The sequence below is a fragment of the Fistularia commersonii genome, chromosome 28 (assembly GCF_037954325.1).
Source record: "Fistularia commersonii isolate RoL2024-O1a breed Wild chromosome 28, RoL_Fcom_v1.0, whole genome shotgun sequence".
Lineage (NCBI taxonomy): Eukaryota > Metazoa > Chordata > Actinopteri > Syngnathiformes > Fistulariidae > Fistularia > Fistularia commersonii.
In genome coordinates, this window is record NC_141311.1 from 1843423 (window position 1) to 1857621 (window position 14199).

At 50.8% G+C, this 14199-nt stretch overlaps 1 protein-coding gene across 3 annotated transcripts in view; it reads left to right on the plus strand.

Moving 5' to 3' along the window:
- Positions 1-8432, plus strand: part of cep112 (centrosomal protein 112) — a 114980-nt gene extending 106548 nt beyond the window's left edge. For all 3 annotated transcript variants that reach the window (XM_086176291.1, XM_086176293.1, XM_086176292.1), the window contains 3 exons: positions 939-1040; positions 3720-3784; positions 5665-8432. In XM_086176291.1, the coding sequence (XP_086032417.1) occupies positions 939-1040; positions 3720-3784; positions 5665-5668 (171 nt within the window). In that variant the 3' untranslated portion in view covers positions 5669-8432. The remainder of the gene's footprint in view (positions 1-938; positions 1041-3719; positions 3785-5664) is intronic.
- The last annotated feature ends 5767 nt before the right edge of the window (positions 8433-14199 follow it).

Consider the following 14199-nt stretch of genomic DNA (forward strand, 5'->3'; position numbering starts at 1 on the left):
GTTACACTGGTTGCCATTCAGCAAAACTGCAGAGTGAAAACACACTTCTCACACACCGACGTCCGCCTGACAAAAAATTGCCGTTCGCACGTGAAGAAGCGTTTGTCGTCGAGCCAAATGCAGCGATCTCGTTTTTATCAGATCATTTAACGTATTTTCCGGATTATTGAGCGCAACTGAACGCACCGGCTAAATATAACAAAATAAATCCATGAGCGCATGTACAGGCTGCACTTGTATAGAAGCCGCAGGCGTCCATGTTACTTTTAATTAAACAAATACCGGTATAATCCACAAATGTGGCAGGAGGTCAAGCCGTCGTCTTTGGAACTGAACATCGGATTTGTTTCCGGTGAGAATCGGGCCAGAGCTGCCCTTTGTCACCCGTTCTGTTCAGAACTTTTAGCTCAATAGCTAAAAATAAGTAGATAAATCTATGTGTACATATATGGGCTGCACTTGTCTATAAGTAGCTGTAACATATGATGTTTACACAGACATTTAATTAAATACAAACCGGTAACATCCACAAATTCGTGCTGGAAATGCTTTTTTCCGAACAGTGGTTGTGACACGGCTGATGAAAAAGATGAGTAATAAATAAGACGAGGAAAATGCATCCGTTTTCTATCCTCGCTTCTATCTTGGTCTTCCTCCTGCGCGCTAAAACCGTTACCGCCTCAGAATTTCACGGTCATTTCATCGGTCCGATGTGACCGGGGGAAATGTTTTGGCGGCCTGAAGCTCGTCGGCCTTAAAAAAATCCGTACATTAGCCGTGTCGTTGTTGAAGCCGCGGTATCGAAAGCCTGTTTACAAAGTAGAGGCTTATCGTCCGGAAATGACGGTCTGTGCAACCAATGCGTCGGACTCGTTAAAAAACAACCGGATGCGAGTTGGGTGTCTGCAGGTGTTTACCGAGGTTGTTCTCTGTCTCAGGTCACCAAGGTGCGTCAGGAATACGAGGAGCGAATCAAAGGTCTGATACCTGCGGAGCTCAGACAGGATCTGGAGGATACCATCACGTCTCTCAAAGCTCAGGTGAGCCGGCGGGCCGGTGGCCAGAAGAGGAGCAGACGGCGAGGACGACCACCAGCCGCAGAATTACACTCTCCATTACACTCTCAGGAATTTAAAGAATTGTCTGTGAGCTTCGGCTCCAGGAGTATCCTCTTCACTCGTCCGAGAAGATGTCTTTGTTTTGAGCGTCTTTTTTTCCCCTCTTCTAATCTTATATTGAGTGATACTTTTCCCTGGAGAACAAACGTCTCCGGCTCTCTATGTGGTTCTCACCTAAAAAAAAAACAAAACCAAAACAAACCTGGACGCATCCTTCTTTGGGTAAATGTGTTCCTTCATTCAGTCATTCATTACCTGCACCGTTTATCTTGCGGTGAAGGTGCTGGACTGATCCGGCTTGGAGGCGAGGTTCACCCTGGACAACCATTCACCCTCTCATTCACATGTCGGGTAATTGAGGGTCTCCTGGGTCTCCAGTGAAGGGTGGAACCTGGAGGAACCCCATGCAGACACGGGGAGAACATGGAGACTCCGCATAGAAAGCCTCCCTGTGGAGATCCAACCGGGGACCTTCTTGCTGCGAGGAGGAAGCGTGACCGGGAACATGTTCATTTGTCTTAATCCTGTTAGAAACATGTTCTGCTGCAAAGTTGTACGAAGGCGATCGGCAGCTATTCCAGCAGCTCGGTGAACATTAACTCAAAGATATCCGAAGCTGTCCGGTAGAACTTTGCTGCCATTTCGTGTTGCTGTGTCTGCTCCGAGACAAGCTTCCATCAATAGAACAATGGGAGATGGGAAAAGGAAAACATGCAAATGTAATGAACTATAAACGACCCTGCTTTCATGCCAAAAATATGCAAAAAGACCACTCAGACAACCGTGAGGTTCAGTGTCCAGCAGAACGTGCTTTCAGAAACAGTCCTTGTGACGTGTTTTCTCTCCGTTAACACAGTAAACAAAACAGAGTACTACACAGCCTTCAGGACCTAGGAGACCTTGTTTTGTAATGGGGGCTGGTGCCATACCCTCGCCTTCTGGTGCCGTGCCCTCGCCTTCTGGTGGCGTACCCTCACTTTCTGGTGGCGTACCCTGACCTTCTGGTGGCGTACCCTGACCTTCTGGTGGCGTACCCTCACCTTCTGGTGCCGTGCCCTCGCCTTCTGGTGGCGTACCCTGACCTTCTGGTGGCGTACCCTCGCCTTCTGGTGGCGTACCCTCGCCTTCTGGTGGCGTACCTTTCACCTTCTGGTGCCGTACCCTCGCGTTCTGGTGCCGTATCCTAGCCTTCTGGTGCCGTGCCCTCGCCTTCTGGTGGCGTACCCTGACCTTCTGGTGCCGTACCCTCGCCTTCTGGTGGCGTACCCTCGCCTTCTGGTGGCGTACCTTTCACCTTCTGGTGCCGTACCCTCGCGTTCTGGTGCCGTATCCTAGCCTTCTGGTGCCGTGCCCTCGCCTTCTGGTGGCGTACCCTGACCTTCTGGTGCCGTACCCTCGCCTTCTGGTGGCGTACCCTCGCCTTCTGGTGCCGTACCCTCGCCTTCTGGTGGCGTACCTTTCACCTTCTGGTGCCGTACCTTCGCGTTCTGGTGCCGTATCCTAGCCTTCTGGTGGTGTACCCTCGTCTTTCAGTGGCCTACCCTTACTTTTCAGTGGTGCACCTTAACCTTCCAGTGGTGTACCCTCACCTTCCACTGGCGTACCCTCACTTTCAAGTGGCGTACCCTTACCTTCCAGTGGTCTACCCTCTCCTTCCAGTGGTGTACCCTTACCTTCCAGTGGTCTACCCTCTCCTTCCAGTGGTGTACCCTCATCTTCCAGTGGTGTACCCTTACCTTCCAGTGGCGTACCCTTACTTTTCAGTGGTGCACCTTAACCTTCCAGTGGTGTACCCTCGCCCTCCAGTGGTGTATCCACACCATCCAGTGGTGCACCCTCACCTTGTCATCCAGGATCCAATTTCAGTGCTCAAGCCGCAGCGGTGCGAGCCGACATGTTTATAAGATGTAATTTGTGACCGGCGTGGTCTCGCCTCTCATTGATGATGCGTTTCAGCTCAGCACATTATCATGCATTATGCTCACAGGGAGTGGGGAGCGAGGGGAGTTGCGGAGGTATCGGACCGCATTTCAACAGCGTCTCGCGTACACTTCCCCACTGCGAGATGCCAGATGAAATGCTAGAACGTTCCTGAGGCCCCCCCCCCCCCCGAAAGGAATGCACCTCTGGCTCCAGCATGGCAGTCCCAGAACAATACGGATTCTTCTGGAGCCGCGGTGATTCTGCCAGGCTCGCCGTGCTGTGTAAATGTAGATGCGGTTTATTTTTACTTTCGCCAAAGACACTTCATAAATAAACTCACTCTTTGTAGCTAAACAAAGAAGCGGCGCCGCCTCCTTTTGGCAGCCCTCTAACCTCAGCTAACCTGCCTCATAATCCCCCCTGTGTCCCCGTGTGCCTCCCCCCCGCCCTGCCCCCGTGACCTCCGACCCCTGCCGTCCTGACCCCTGTGCTCAACAACCAAGTCTTTCATCCGCTTTTCCCAACTCATTAACCCCCACCGTCTCGGAGATGAAGCCACCCCAGAGCCATTAGAGCGCCGCCACTTCCTGTCTCCGCGTTCTGACGTTTCCAGCCGCCGCTCGGAGATCCGGGGACGGCGTTTCTCCAACTGTCTGCTGACCGATGTTGGTGTTGCAGGTTAACTTCCTCCAGAAGCGAGCCTCCTTACTGCAGGAGGACCTGGATGCCTGTCGCAGCAGGAGGTCAGTACTCAGATCACGTACTGTAAATATAGATGTGTGTGAATGTTTTCCGCTCCACAAAGTAAAGGGAACGCTTAAACAACACAATGTAGCTCCAAGTCAGTCACTCTTGTGTGAAATCAAACTGTCCACTGATTTATTTGGACTTGTTTTAAGGACATTACATCCACGTTGGATCAGCCTGTGGTGTGTTTTTACACTTTCATTCGGAGTGTGACTCCAAATCCAGAACTCCGCGGGTTCATATATTTGATCCCCATTCATCATTTCGGTGTGATTTTGTTGTCGGCACGTTCAACTGTGTAAAGAACAAAGTATTTTAGATGAATATTTCATTCATTCAGATCTAGGATGTGTTATTTTTGTTCCCTTTATATTTGGAGCAGTGTCGATACCCACGTTCCTCACCAATGTTATAGACACACACTTCAGATTTGTATGAGCATCGATTGTCTGGTGTCGTTATTGCCGTCATTTTCGGACTATAAGCCGCCGCTTTCTTCACGCGCTTTGAACACTGCGGCTAAAACAATGATGCGGCTAATTTATGGACTTCAGGCCGCCAAAACATTTAGCCTCGTTACATCAGACCAATGAAATGACCGTAACATTCTGAGGTCGTTCAATTCCAACAGCGAAGAAAGACGACTTTTAACGGTTTTCGCGTGCAGGAGGAAGACCAGGATAGATATCGGCTGGAGGACAAAGCGGGGATAGAAAACGGATGCATTTTCCTTGTCTTATTTATTATTCATCTTTTTCATCAGCCACGTTACAGCCACTGTTGGGAAAAAAACATTTCCAATATGTATTTGCGGATGTTACCGGTTTGTATTTAATTAAATGTCTGTGTAAATATCTCATGCTGCAGCTACTTAAAGACAAGTTCAGCCTATATATGTACACATAGATTTATCTACTTATTTTTAGCTATTGAGCTAAAAGTTATAAACAGAACAGATGACAAAGGGCAGCCCTTATGTATTTTATACCTTATGTATTTAATTAAAAGTTAAAAAAAAAAAAAAGTGTAATTATCTCATTACAATGTGGGCATCTGCTGCTTACAGAAAAGTACGGCCTATATATGCACACATATATTTATTTAGTTATTTTCAGCCAGTGCAACTTATATTCAGGTGTGCTTAATAGTCCAGAAATGACGGTATTATCATCATTATTGTTGTTATTATTACTATGGTTAGAAGCAGTAGTATTTGTCATGCTAGTGCAGGAGGTCTTCGACTCACGTCGGAATTCTGCGCAATTTCCTCTGTAAGTCAGATTTGTCATTCAGTTCTGCGGGAGAAGCTACGTCGCTCAGCTCCGCTCGTCACGCTGGATTTCACAGGCAGATCCTTTCGCATGTTCTAGCACGTTCTTCATCGCTGATCGAGCCGTCCGGCTGACGTTGGTCTGCGTTTGGCCATGGCTTCTGTGCAGATGACTGACGCCTGCCAGCCAAAATGCAGGGCAAAGAGTTTCCATGAAAACAACGTAAACGAAATGTCGTCTAGACGCGTGACAACAAACTCAACGGGGGCGATGTTTTTTTAAAACACCGTCAGAATGATGGAACCGGACTTTCTTAATAAATCGTCGCGGCCGTCGCAAACCGAGAACTTTCCCTGGTAGCCCGCAAGGCTACGTGATGTAGCATCTGCTAGCTTCGTGATGTGACAGCGTTCTCTTTGTTTTCCCGCCCGTCAAACCTTTGCAAACCATCTGTGTTTCCATGAAAAGCGCCCACACACACACACACACACACACACACACACACATACGAACATCCCTCGCCATTTCTCAGCAATTACACCTCAGAAAATGGCGTTTCCTCACGCCGGCGTCTCCTGAAGTGTTTTCTGTTTTGGCTGTCGCAGGTGATCCTGGAGGACGGCGGGCCGGTCCACCTCGCGGACGCCACGGGAGGATCCGTCCACTAAGATGTGAGCAATGGCGACCTTTCCGAGTATCTCCCGCGCCCGTCACTCCACCGGATCCATCCCTTCTTGTTGTTTTTGGAATGTACAGTATTAGCTATTTATCCATTGTTTCATTCGCCCTTTTCATTTTGTTGCATTTTATTAGCTTTTATTAGCTTTTATTAGCATTTTATTAGCCCTGTTGTTATTCTTATTATTGAAAGTGTTTGTTTTAGCTCAGTCCCCCCTTTTTTTTTTTTTTTTTTTTTTTTTATAATCCACTTTTAAATAAAAGCTTTTGCATCATTTTCTGTTGTCATGCTTTTTTTTCTTTTTGTTCCCTTGTTTTCCATCCTCTTCAAATGCTGCTAATGAATCCTCCAGTAAGAGGAAGTGGAGCTGCTCGCCTTGTTGTTTCAGCGCCCGCAACATGCATGTTAACCAAGATTAGGCCTGTAACTTTACACTGAAGTCAAAGACCTTGAATTCCCATCTCCCTGATCCCTCTTTGACATCAGCTTTCCCTTTAAGCTCTCATTTGAAGTCTAAAGAGTAGTTGGGGGTTTGTGGCGGGCTCAGATAAAGAGCGCCGCGAGTCGATTGTTTGAACCCGAGGCCAAAGGCGCCGGTCCTCGGGCCCCGCGTTTCTGCCTGCGCCGCCGCTTTTTGCGTTTGGCCCGTGGTTTCGCCCTCAACTCATGATTAGACCCCGGAGTCGGCAAGATGGCCGCCGCGTCTCCGAGCGAGGAGGTTTTATGACGATAATAGCGGTCGATTCATAATGATATCCCGCCCCGTGCTATTTTGTGTAACCAGTAGGTAAGGAATGCTCGGGTTTGAATACCGATCGTCGTAAAAGAATCCAGGTTTTTCCCGGAAAACAGTTTGGAGGCGTTATTAAATTCCAAAATCAGATTTGATTTCAAAGAGAGCCTTCAATTATTTGCGTTGGAATTGCTTTCTTTTTACCCTCCCACCCATTGTCCGTGACCTGCGCCGCTGTGTCCAAACGAAACACTATACCCCTCTGTATTTATATGATGTGCTGATTCCGCTGGCCGGGCGGCGAGCGGGAGACGAGGCCGGGAGGGAGACGACCGTCAGGCCGACATCCGAGAGAGAGGAATTTGGTGTTTGGGCACCGAGCCTCCGCCGGGGCCTGTTGTTTCTGGAAAGGGAACGCGGAGTCATAACTGTTGCAACACGGCGTCCTCGCCGAGTTAAAGCGAGCGTGAGTGACATTTTTATAATTGTGTGTCAGCCGTTACCGGCAAGGTCGTGATTTCCACCCGCATCAGAGAGCGGACCGGTGACCGCGTGGAAAGCAGAAGCGCGGTGTCGCGCTCTGAGACGATCTGGCGTTCTCCAAACGCCCGCCGTCCTTTCCCGCGGGTCGAATTGAACACCTGAAAATCACGTTTTTCCTCGAAAAGAAAACAGGAGTTCTCCGTTGCGAAGAAGGCCATTCATCATCAGGGCGGCGCCGATTGGCTTCGCAGCTTTTTAGCGTTTTTGTTAGCATGTACAGGCGCTAGCGACGCTTGGAGTCAGTTTGCTCCTGTATCCAAAATACATTTCACCCTTGAAACGAATTGAAGCGCTGCTACTCTGTTCCAGACCCCCCGGTTTTCTGACGTGCTTTTAAATCTATGTTTCTAAGTATTAAATAAAGTATGAAAAAATAACAATCCGCAAAAAAGAGAATGTATTTACTGTATTTAGCTTGAGGATTGGACATTTTTCATTTGCTGGTCTATCCTTAGCTTACCTGCTCCACGTTTAATGCTACAATGCTATGCTAGATGTAACTTTATGTCTAAACTCTATTTATGGACGGAGCGAAGCCGCTCCTCTTTTAAAAACCATCAAACCGTCCCCGACCGGCTTTAACGGCTTTTCCGACGCCTCGTCCGTGCACGTTCCCCCGCAACAGCTTCCATGACGTTATCAGGGCTAGCTAGCGGCTAGCAGCGAGCAGCGCGTCACGCCGTCTTTAAACGCCACGTGGGCATCGATCGCTCATCTGAACCGATCTGGGCTCCGATCGCAAAACCAGAAATCTACCGGGCGACGCCTCGGATGAAGCCGACGCACTCGCACGTCCAGCTTCTTCAAATCTCAGGCGCCATCGAAACAACCGTGCGTTTTATCCGACTTCTCAAACTTCTTTCCAAACACTATTTTCCTATTTTTTCGTCACTTTTATTTCTGTTTGCTACAACTGTCCAGCCGTGTGGTTGATGTGGTCCTGTGATTGGACGGCTCCGGGGCCAACCCTGCCTCTCGGCCAATCGCGGCAGAGATAGATGACGATATTGAATGAATGAATGAATGAACGGTTGTAGCTTCTCCTCCTTGTGCTGTTTCAGCTCGTGCTCTTGGTTTTGCGGTTCTCCTGCCGCTTGTCCTTTGTCCTTGTTTGTTTGTTTGTTTGTTTTATCCGATTCGTGTGAAAGCGGCTTAAGCCACGTCTTCCCGCGCCGCATTTCCACCGATCGATACCATCGGAAAAAACGCTTCCCGTTTGTTTCCGACGAGCTTCTGCGCCGTCGTGAAACGCTTTCGGATGCCGTTTAGGAGATAAGAGGCCGCTTTGTTTGCCGCCGCGCTCAGGCTTTGCGGACGATTCTGCATGGCGTCGGCGCCGTAAAGGTCGGCTCTCCGCCGCCGCGGCCTTCCCTTTAATCCGCCGTTATTCCTCGGATACATCTTCGCTAATTGATTCTTTCCCGCCCAAAATAGCCCCCGTAATTGCGCTTGTGTAAATACAAGCCCTGAATGTCATTTCCACGCCGGCGTGGCGGCGCCGTTAAGCATCAAAGCTCCGGCTTCCTCTCCGTTATCCGCCCATCACACCGAGCTCCGAGGCCTCGGCCGCCGTATTCCTCTTCCGAACTCGCAGAGTTGGATGTTCCGCGGCGTTCTGAGTTCCGAGGACGCCGATCTGCAAGCGGGACCTTTATTTTTTTTTTTTCCCCAAAAAGCCGACAAAGGCGGTGGTTTTTCCACGCCGGCGACGCCCGCACACGTGACGGCTACCGCGCGTGTCGTCGGCAAACGTCGAGCCTCTGGGAACGACTGTACGTCAACGCGTGATTGACAAAACCATCACCCGTGTGTGTGTGTGTGTGTGTGTGTGTGTGTGTGTGTGTGAGAGGCTTTTTATAGAGCTGTATTCTGAGTCAGACCCTAGGAGGCCTGTGTTTGGCTGCTATCTGCTGCCTGCATAAATAAACCTGTTTATCACAACACTTCCCGCACACACACACACACACACACACACTCTCAACACACACACACATTCCACTTACACTATTTATTCCGTCTTCCATCTCCTGGCTTGTATCACTCGCTCTTTGTTGATATAGTATTTATGGCAGCTGTCACTCACAGGGAGCTGCATCTGCATCTGCAGCGTCTGCAGCGTCTGCAGCGTCTGCGTCTGCAGAGCGGGTCGTTGTGTTTGCGTGACGCCGCTGTGGATTCCACCTTTGGGGCTTCATCTGAAGGTTCCCTCCAGCTCGCGGTCTCCGTCCTGCTATCTCGCGGGTCTTTCGTCGGCTCTTTCGTTTAATTCCGTCGACGTACGCGCCGTCTGGAGGCTCGCCGATGTGTCTACGTAACGGATCTCCATGGTAACGGCGATGCAGAGTCTAGATCGGCCGTGTCCTCCTGCTCTCCTGGTTCCTCGCGGTGGTTCCATCCCGTCGCCTTCAGTGGGAAACGTGGAGAAAAGGAAGGCAGAAATGGTGTTCCACGGCTTCGCCTTCCCTCCTCCCTTGGACGGCCGTCCATCTTCAGCCTGAGATGTTTGGAGGCAGAAACGCGTCAGTTTTCATTCAGAGAAATGAAATCTCCGCTTCGGTTCCAGGATGTAGCCTCCTCCGGAGGAACCTCTTAGCTGTGAGGCCGTGAGGGACCTGTGGCATCTTCAGCTCCACACCCAACCACTGAAGAAGAAGAAGAAGAAGAAGAAGACAGGGCTGACATGGAGGTCAAAGCTGCCTCAGCATCCTTGGAATAACAAGCGTGGACTATCAGATGGTTGTCAAGTATTATCTTCTCTCTGCGCTGCTTCGCCCTGAGAAGAACCCCGTTAGCCGATAGCTAACTTGTTCTGGCCATAATGTAGATGTTCCTCTGCGAGCCCCGTCTGAGGCTCAGCAGACCAGAAGGACTTGGAGATCTTCGTCGCTCCATTTCTTGGCGCTTCTGCCCCTTTTGTTCCAAGAAATGATCAGAAATGATCTGCCAGAAGTATCAGTTCCACCAGTCCCCTACGTCATAAGGTCCAATGGAAGGGTAGAAGAGCTCGGAGTAGGAGCTCGGATGGTTCAGGGAGTCCCTGGTGGCCACGAGAACCAGCCTGGTTCCAGAGAAGGTCCAAGGAGCTGCAAGCTCATTTCTGCTCCTGACCTTCACGCAGCATCTAAGTGTTGTCAGGAAACCAGTGTTGGAGAAGCTTCTTTGGCGACTCTTCTGGACTTCAGGTGTCTCTTGGTGGACCCAAATCGATCTCCATCACCTTGACCTGAAGTGACGCCGCCTTTCTTCGGTTCTTGCTGTCCCTCCAGCTGATCCTCACCGGAACTCCAAAGTTTTTTGAGGAAACGGTTCATGGAAGCCGGAGATGCGTCGCCACTCCGGAGGGGAACGGGATCTGGGATCTGCCGAGCGCGAGGAAGGTGGACGGAGGGGTTAAAGGGACGGATTAAGGACGCGAGGGGATCCGGAGGACGTCTCGCCGTCCCGTCAAGCGGCGTCCGGCCGGCGGAACGTCTGCCAGAAGCCGAGGAAATGAAAGTCATTACTGCGGGCGCCGAGCGAGCTTCATGGCCCAAACGGGATTAGACGCCGCATCCGACATTGTTTCTATACATCGGTAGACTTAAAAGTCAAGCGCAAAATGGGATTAAAACGAGGGAAAAGAAACCAATAAATAACCTTCACCAGCCCCCCTCTTCTTCTTCTTCCTCCTCATCCTCCTCCTTCTCGTCCTTTTCTCTTTTATTCCCCCCCTCATCAGAATGCACAGGTGGGCGCCGACTCCCACTCCCACCTCCTTCCCCGCAAAGGAAAACATCCTTCTGGGGGCCAATTGGCATTTTAAGAAAAACAAATCCAACTTCATTCCCCTCAAACTGAACCCTTCTCAGAAACAAACCTCCTCCTGTTCGTCTTCTTCTTCTTCTTCTTCTTCTTCTTCTTCTTCTCCTCTCAGAAAGCAGCCCCCGTTCAGTGACCTTCACAAACTTTTTAGGCTGTTATGAAATATGGCTGACATCCAGCTGCATCTCCTCACACATCCATCCATCCTCTCTACATCATCCATCATCCATCCATCCATCCATCCATCCATCTACACATAGAATCCATCCATCATCCATCCATCCATCGTCTGCATCCATCCATCTGTGTGTCCATTCATCCATGCATCCATCCATCCATCATCTACATCCATCCATCTATCCATCTATTCATTTGTCCATCCATCTACACATAGAATCCATCCATCACCCATCCATCGTCTACATCTGTCCATCTGTGTGTCCATTCATCAGTCCATCCATCCATCCATCATCCATCCATCCATCGTCTACATCTGTCCATCTGTCTGTCCATCCATCCATCCATCTTCTACATCCATCCATCCATCCATCCCTTCCTGGTTCTCCTCCACCACATGTTGACTCCCTTTTCCCACCTTTCTCCTCTCCCTCTTCTCCTCCCTTTCTTCTGGTCCTCCTCCTGTTCTTCTCCTCCTCCTCTCCTGTTGTCCAGTGTGTGTGTTTTCCCACCAAACAAAGCCCCCCCTCCGTCCTACTTGAAGTCGGCTCTTCCCCTCCGTCTTTATCTCCTCTCCCTTTCTTTCTCCATGTGTGTGTGTGTGTGTGTGTGTGTGCGTGTGTGTGTGTGAGCTCACTTCCTCCTCATGGCTGTGTTTGATAATTGCCATAAGCCCCCCCCCCCCCCTCCCCCCCTGGTTTCGTTTTCCACCCCCCCCCCCTAAAAAAAAAGAAATTCTTGGCTCTGGCTTGAGATAAAGGGATGAATACTTCAAAGAGGCCTGCGAAGAGTTTTAACCCCGAGCCCAAAGAGACGCCACACAATACTGTAATTGAGAGCATTTACTGATCACAGAGGGGACACACACACACACACACACACACACACACACACACACACTCCTGCGTTTACGACAGAGGTGACTAGTAGCAGCTCTGCTGCTCAGGAGAAAGTATAACCTGTCTGTAGAAGCCCTCTGAGGCTCCTCTGATACCTTCACCTTCTCCTGAGGCTCCTGCAGGTTCTCCGTCTTCCGTCTGAAGGACTCTTTGTGGACGGGCATCTTCTGAGCCCAGCGGGGCTCTCAGAACCTCCTCCTGTGGAGGCCGAGCGGGGTTTTCAGTATCTCCAGAGATGCCACGGAAAACCAACGGCTGAACATCTAAGATGGAACCTCCATCTCTCTTGTCTTCTTTCTTCATCTCACCTTCTCACCGGTCTTGTCCCCGTGTGACGTGAAGATGATCTGATCTCACCCGTAGCCAGACGTGTCCAAGTGTGTGTGTGTGTGTGTGTGTGTGTGTGTGTGTCGGTGCAACGTGAGGACCTTCACGTCAGATCGAATGGAAGTTCTCTGGACCGTTTTGGGTTTTGAGGAGAAGCTCCTCTCTGACCTTTCACAAGAAAGATGGTGCAGCGGTGAAGGTCTCCACCTCCCAGCCAGAAGGTCCTTGGTCTCTTAGGGTCCCTCTGGGTTCCTCCAGCGGTCCAAGAACATGCAGAAGCCCCGCTGACTTTCCTCAGACCGTGAAGTTTTTTCTTTCACCGCTGCAGGAACCAGAGGAAACACCAGATTAGCTCCTGATCCCGTCATCTCGCTCGCTTGTTCACCAGAAGACGCTTGTCCTCTGCTGCCTCTCCTTCATCTCCCTGGTGGGCCGTGGTCTCCTGACCCCCAGGTTCTTCCACTGAGCTGATCTTCTCACCTTTTTCTCACCTCAACTAGGAGCCAATCTGCATTAGCCGTTAGCATGTTAGCAAGTGCACCTTGCCTGCTTATTGTGTGCACATGCACACATACACAAACAAACAGTCTCTTTTTGAGAAGATATCTGGTCCAGAAGGTGGCGAGACCTTCTCTGCACACAGCAGACCCAGAAGGATGGGACTGAATCCTGCAGGGAACCTCTGAGTAGATGTGTGTGTGTGTGTGTGTGTGTGTGTGTGTTTACGTTTCAATCTGCATTAGCTGTTTGCATGTACATCTTGCCTGCTTATTGGGTCCACATGCACACACACACACACACACACACACACACACACACACAAAGTCTCTTTTTGAGAAGATATCTGGTCCAGAAGGTGGCGAGACCTTCTCTGCACGCAGCAGACCCAGAAGGATGGGATTGAATCCTGCAGGGAACTTCTGAGTAGATGTGTGTGTGCGTGTGAGTGTGTGAGTGTGTGTGTGTGTGCGTGTGCGTGTGGATATAGTTTTACAAGCGCGTCCCCCTCGCTGCCACTGGTGGGCGCCGTGGAGCAGGACCAGCCTGCGTGGAAACGGGATGTGAGTGATTTCCTCATGTCGAGCTTCAGCCTGTTGAGGGTGAAGGGGGGGGGGGTTGTAACGCGTTACTCCAGCAAGTTACGTTACTTTCAGTCCCTCTTAATCGGTGCATCTCCGAAACCTTGCGAAAATAATCCTAATCCTGATATAAATAAGTAAAATAATCTTTTTTTGGCTTGATGACGCTGCATGCGTGTGTGTGTGTGTGTGTGTGTGTGTGTGTGTGTGTGTGTGCGCGCGCGGGGGGGGGATTGCTAGACTTTGATAAGGTCCTGGAAACGTTGCAACTTCCCAAAATATTTCATTTTTAACGCGATTTAAACCAAACAAAAACAAAATCCCGCACGGTTCAGACCCGCACCCGCACCCCCGCACCCCGCACTTCACGACGGGGGTGCGGTGTAATCTATTACTCCTCCGCTCGTCCTCCACATTGTTTGCTATGCGGCGTCCGGGACCTGGCGGCCGGCTCCGGGCTGTGAAGCCGCCCAGCCTCCCGGTGGCGCGGAGCCGGAGCCGGAGCCGGAGCCGGAGCCGCCCGCAGGAGGAGCACCGAAGCCCGCGGGAGGAGCACCGGAGCCCGCAGGAGGAGCACCGGAGCGCCACGGCCGCCTCAAACCGCCGGGAGGAGGAGGAGGAGGAGGAAAGGAGGAGGAGAGGAAAGAGGAGGGAGGACTTTTCCCTTTTTTCCTCTCTCTCTCTCTCTCTCTCTCTCTCTCTCTGTCTCTCTCTCTCTCTTTCACACCAGTGCATTTTTTCCCTCCGTGCGCGCCGAGCGGACTGTACGCGGACGAGCCGTGGATTATTTCACGCCCCCCCCCCCCCTCTTCCCCGTCCCACGCAGTCGCCCCGCCAGCCGTGTTTCCGTGCGTGGGTCCGCGGACGGACGGACGGACGGACGGACGGAGATCCACGGTAAG